Source organism: Desmodus rotundus, chromosome 4 (genome assembly GCF_022682495.2).
Source record: "Desmodus rotundus isolate HL8 chromosome 4, HLdesRot8A.1, whole genome shotgun sequence".
Lineage (NCBI taxonomy): Eukaryota > Metazoa > Chordata > Mammalia > Chiroptera > Phyllostomidae > Desmodus > Desmodus rotundus.
This window is the reverse complement of record NC_071390.1, coordinates 71,466,402-71,472,401: the sequence shown is the minus strand read 5'-3', so window position 1 is coordinate 71,472,401 and position 6,000 is coordinate 71,466,402. Positions and strand designations below refer to the sequence as shown.

Genomic DNA, 6,000 nt, shown 5'->3' with positions numbered 1-6,000 from the left:
AGATGGGGGTGTGGGCTGGTTGGAAGAATAGGCCAAGCCACCCCTATTCCTTCTGCATTTTTCTGCCACAGGAGGCTGTTGTAACAAAGAAGTCCCCCCTCCTTCCCTCCTTGCCTACTCACATTCCTTCCCTGGACATAGCCCTGAGAGCGTAGCCTTGGTAGCCATTAGCATCAGAGTTAGGGCCTGTCTACACCCAAGGGAGCCCTCTGCAGCCAACTGCAGCCCCATAAATCCCAGGAGTTTAGGCCCTGGGCATAGGTAGCAGGCAACACAAAGGTCTGATGGCTGCAGGGTAGCTCTACTGAGCTGGCAACTCTGTGTCTTGGCCTCCTGCCAGCAGGCCCACTCCACATATCCTGGTTGGCAGAGCCCCCAGCTAGTCTCTGTCTTGGCAGCTCCTCCTCATGCTTGCAAGGATGACTTCACTTTGACTTCATACCTGGAGAGTGATGTGCAGATCTCCTAATCAGCTCTGAGCTCAGGCAGGCAAGAGGGCCCAGCTCTGTGCACAGCAGGAAGAAAAAACCCTAAAGTAGTGGCCCCATAGGCCTACCTACCCTGGACCCTCCCACCCCAAGGCTTCCATTCCTCTGGCCCAGGTGGAGGCTAGGCCTCAAAAGGCAGCTACAGGGTGGGAGGAAAACAGTGGACCTTTCCTACAGAGACATAGAACCCACCTCCCCCTAGGAACCCCCTGGTAAGGGCCCTGAGTTTTCCCTTTTTAGGATTACATTGCCAATATATGTTTGTGGACATCATTTCTTTGGCAAAAATTAAATTATTTGGGGCCCCACCCTGCAGTGTTCCACCCTGCTACTCGCTCACCTACCCAGTCAGTCCCACATCCAAAGAGTTCTGTTGTGGAAGGGACGGGGTGCAGAATCTAGCCTCCGAGCACCCCACTGGGCCGCCAGCGCCAAGTCTCTTCGAAAGGTGTGTCCAGGCCCAGTTTCCTGCTCCCATTGGTTGCACCAATCCTAAAGAGGTGGTATCACAAACCGACCCTGGGAGACCCCTACCCTCTTTTCCACCGCAAACGCGGACATTGTAAGCCACACTCCAGCTGGTCCCGGGGTTGCTCAGAAAAGACAAAAAGCGCTCAGGCTCCTCCCGGGTCGTGCTCCAAAAGGCTGCGCTTCCAGCGCGCCTCCAGCTCTGAGAAATGGCGGAGGATGCGCTCCGCGTCAGGGCCCTTGAAAGCGGGGCACCCTCATAGCCCCTATGTCCACTCAGGCACAACTCAGCCAGGCCTCCCAGACCCCACATCCCCGCGTAGTTTCCCAGCCCTGTGTGGGCTGCGGGGAAGGGCGAAGCGCTGGCACCGCAAGCTGGTGCACAGGCTAAGAAAGAGTGGCTGCGCTTGAGAAGGGGCGTAGATTGGGCTGCAGACGGCAGGCCGGCACCGGAGCCCTGCACCTCGCCCCAACTCCTGCCCAGCCCCGCTCAGCCCAGGCCCGCACCCAGTGTCCAGCACTAGTCTACTACCAGGGCCTCCCCAGATCCGCACCAGCAGTCACCCCGCGAGTACCCCGAGTCCCACCCCTACTAGCACCACGCCAGCCTCCTGGCCCCGCCCCACCCCGCCCCTGCCAGCACCTCTCACGCAGCCCGCAACCGCCTCATTTAAGCTTCGCGACCAGAGGCTGGTGCACAGCACCGGAGAGCTCCCAGAGTCGTTCCCCAACGTTCGGTGTCTGCAGTGTCCCCTGCGTCCCGGGCGGGATGGGGCGGCCCAGCTGAGCGCCGCACCCCGCTGCCGACAGCCCCTGCCAGAGCCACCACCCCTCTTGCCGCGGCCGGGCACGCACAGGAGATGGCTAGGGCGACGGCTGGCACCACGGGGCTGCGGTGGCTGCTGCTGCTGCCGCTGCTCAGCGAAGGTGAGTCCTAGCGGCTGCTGGTATTCCCAGCGGCCAGGGCGAAGTTGGCGCCGCTTGTGGATGCGTTCCAAAACGCTGTTCTGTGTGCAGTGGTCATTTGCGGGCTGAAGGGACCTGGCAGGGAACGAGATAGCGCAGTGAGCAGGGAGCCTAGGGAGGACTCCGAGTTGTGTGGGTCTCGGGCTGGAGCGTGAAGCGCGCTAGGCCGGGCTGCCAAGATCGGAGCCCAGAGTCTGAGCTGCAGCCCCACATCGCAGCCTGGTGATTCTTGGAACGAAGCAGACTATCTTGTCGCGGTACCGGCGCAGGTAGGGGAGGACGGGAGAGGTAGCCCTAGAAAGCCAGTGACCTGCGCAGGGAGTTCTATTTCTGCAGAAGATTGAGCCCTGGTTTCCTTTTACGCTGCACGTCGGTGCATTCCTCCTCCCGGTAGGATCCTCGGGGCGGCGGCGAGTGCGGAGGCCATCTGCTCTTTCATAAAAGGTTGCTTTTTACCTTGTGAGATTTTTGTCGTCCAACTCTTTAAAAAACCTAAATGCCTGTAGTTTCTTGGTAGGCTGCACTCGGTGGCATGCTCAGACTGGCCCAGCACAGCGGTGTGGAAAGCCTGCCATGATTGAGCCCCACTAGGCTGCTTTAGAAAACACCGCTGCCAGGCAAGTCCACCTGAAGGTGCGGCCTTTGGGTCCATATTGACATCCCTGGACCAACCTTTACCAAGAGCTTTTGACAATCTTGGAGTGGGCTGTAGGCCTCTGTGCCACCATGTTGACGCTAGGTGCTAGGAGTTTATATATGGCCTTGCGAAGGCTGGTCATTGCCCCCACCCCCAAATCCTCATAGGATGAACCTCAAGGCTAAAGAATCTGACCCCTGTGGCCATGCATTTTAGCATTTTAGTTTCCCTCAAACCACCCCTGACTGATCTGCACCTGTAGTACCTCTGTATGCACCAACTTTTCCTTAGACAGAGAAGGAACACTGACCACCCTCCCCCACTGCTTACAAAGAGATTTCCCCCTCTGTGGCCTTTGGAAACAGAAGAGGGGGTGACACTTTGCCTCTAGTCCCAGGTTCTGCATAAATTCTGGGTTCACAGGTCTGCTAGTGGCTTAGTTTCTGTGACTGGATCTCAGTATCAAGGAGCAGATACTGAAGCCATAATGGTCCCCAGGGTGAGACAGCCTTTCTTTGCCCTGGGGAAGAGTGGGAGGAGAGAATCTGCTTCCAGTGCTGGTGCTCCGAGGTCACAGTGCTGCAGGAGGAAGACAGGTTGTAAACACAGGCAGGGCAGAAGTAAACACAAACAGGGTGTTTTAAAGATCTTTTGTAACTCTTGGGTCGCAACTTTGTAATTGTGGCCTTATAATCAGGTGTAAGCCAGATGCAGTGTGGGCAGCCAGGCACTGGCCTTGGGCACTTGACAGGGACAAGGGGCTTTTCTACATCCCTGGCCCACAGAGTTGGGTGGCCAAAGACAGGCTCTCCAACCAAGGGAAAGGGAGACCCACTCTGCCCACCCTTCCCTTGGGATGACCAAGAAACAACAATTGGTGGCACTGAGAGTGGAGAACTGGCCTCACAGCGCCCTAGAGGAGACAGCTGGAGCCTTTGGAGAGGCCTGTGGGAATCCTTTGGAACTACAGGCCCTGATTCTCTGTGAGCTGCTCCAGATTGCTACTGCATCCATACCCACCTAGGTTGGGAGCAGCTCAGCCTGCCAGTGCCCTCTTGTGGATATGGTGCTCCAGTGGCCTGGTCTGTTGCCTGGGGAGGTGGGCTGAGCCTCTAGAGGATGAAGGCCATCCTCTAGCTGGCCAGAGGCCTTCCCAAGACAGAAAACTCCCTTCTGTGCTGGGGGACTGACAGGAGGGGGTTAAAGAGGCAACCCAGATAAAGAGATAGTGGCCAAGACCAGAATGCAGGGAAAGGAGCAGTGCTGCCCCAGGGCCGGTAGGGGTGGGCTGGAGGACCCAAAGAGGCCCAGAGCAAGGTCATAGAATATAGATTGACAACTCCCCCTCCCCCAATACTGGTCCTCCTGCCTCCTCAACACATGTGCACATTCTTGTTATGTGTAACCATGTATACCTTCAGAGAAGTGTGCCAACCCAGGCACAGACTCCCAGAGCAGGGCAGGACTCCTCTTCTCACCCACACCCTTGCATCCATGCTCACACTCACTCAGTCATCACCAAGATACACTCCTGCCCTTTCTCAAGCACACATGCTCATGATGCCTATGGGCAACTCCCACAGCATGGCCTGGCCCCTCATACTCCACCCTCACATAGGGAACACAGACCCTCTCCCTGTCACGCACACACACTGGGATTCTGCATATGCATACAGGTCTCATTTTACTCATAATTGCTCGCTGGAAAGAAGGACTTGCCCTCTCTTCCTGGGGACCTCAGGCCTTTGACTCCCAAGCACCAAAGAAGGGAAAACTTTTCACGACTTGGCAGGCCCTCTCCCCAGGCTGCTGGGCCCAGTCCTCTGTAGTGGGTCCTGGGCAGGCACTCCTGCCTGGACCAGCAGGTACCAGAGCAGCCTGTTGGTCAGGAAGGCTGCTCCATCTAGTCTTCCTTCCTCTTTCAGTTTCTCTCCTCTTTTTGGCTAAGGACTATTAGAAAATGGATCCTGCTTTGCCAGGCTCACCTAGGTCTTGTCCTCTTCCCTCCATCCTGCTAAGACTCTCTGGCCTCTTGGAGCTGCCTTTGTCCCCCACTGGCTGCTCTAGGTCCCAGTAGGGCTCAGCTTACCCAGAAACAGAGGGCTTGAGCCAGCCTGTGGGCTCTAAGGGTGGGGCCTGAGAGCAGAGCACAAACAGGGAAGTTTATTGAGCACATTGCTAAATTGCCTTTATTCTGCAGAATTGCTTTAGGGATGGCTAAGTAAATCACTGTTTCTTTGGTGGTGCGAAGAAAATGGGATGCATTTACCTAATGGGAGGCTAATGACCTTTTAGCCAAGGAAAGAGAGAACAAATTTAAAATTGTGGTATCTGTTAAAACAGAGCCTGAGGTGCCAAGGTAAAGAAGGGAGGACCCTGAAGTTGCCACCTCCCCTGAGGCCTTCCCCCTCTCTGCAACCTGAGAGAAAAGAACTCTTCTGTGTTCTGGTCTTAACTGGATAAGGATGATGCCAGTAGCAGCCGCACCCCACAGGGAGCTCGAAGCTGGTCTATGCTGAGTACTGCTTGTCTGCCAGCTCACTGTGCCCTCCTGAAACCCAGAAGGATGTGCCTTGTTTCTTCATTTCACAGGTTAGGAAACTGAGGCTCCCATAGCCTGTGAACTTGAGCCCAAAGAAAGGACTTAGTGACTCCCATTCCTGGTCCTTTGGCTTTCAGCAGGCCTGTTCTTTGGGCCAGCAATGGTGGAGACAATGGGTAGGGCTGAGAAAGTATTCTGGGAGAGGAAGGTTGTCCTGAGCCTACTCACCCACCTGTGACTCACCTACTTGGGGCTTCAAGGGATCTGGGGACAGCCTGACCCAGGTATGGAAGTAAAGTGTGGCTCTGTGCTGAGTTGCCTGAAACAGGAACCCCCCCTGGGTCCCAGCTGGTTTCTCAGGTGGAACCATTGCTTTAGCTGATGGGGCCTGGGGACTGCCACCAGTCATGGCCCTGTTATAGATGGCCCCAGGGGAAAAGGCATGTGTGCTCTGGTGTGACAGGAAGGGGTCTCCGTGCTAGTGGAACAGGTCTGAAGTGTGTCCCTTGCACCCATCTTCTGCCTAGGGACCCAGCACTTGACAGAAGCAACTGTGCTGAAGAGAGAGGTTTCAGAGGAGGGTAAGGGGATAAATGGGAGGGGCTGGGCTTCGGGGGGGGCATGGGTGCAGTCAGGCTCTCTTCTTCAGGGCCCTCCCCCACTAGGGCTCCAGTACAGGCTGGGAGAAGACAGCACCCAACCTGGCACTCAGAAAAAACAGAAGAGTTGGAGAAGTGTCCCACTAAAGTAGTACTTCCTTCCATCCTGTGGAAGTAGCTACATTTCTACTGTGGGGCCTTTTCCTCCTTCTTCTGAGTTTCGAGGAGGACACTTCCTAGTGTGGGGGTCTTGTGCAGGCTCCTGACCTTGGCTGCCCCTCATCTCAGGCTCCTCCACAT

General features: G+C 56.1%; 1 protein-coding gene across 4 annotated transcripts in view; it reads left to right on the top strand.

Moving 5' to 3' along the window:
- The first annotated feature begins 1,640 nt into the window (after nt 1-1,640).
- The window catches only part of RET (ret proto-oncogene), a 78,033-nt gene continuing 73,673 nt past the window's right edge, over nt 1,641-6,000 (top strand). For all 4 annotated transcript variants that reach the window (XM_024561278.3, XM_045196114.2, XM_045196112.2 and 1 more), the window contains exon 1: nt 1,641-1,883. In XM_024561278.3, coding sequence (XP_024417046.1) covers nt 1,817-1,883 — 67 coding nt within the window. In that variant the 5' untranslated portion in view covers nt 1,641-1,816. The remainder of the gene's footprint in view (nt 1,884-6,000) is intronic.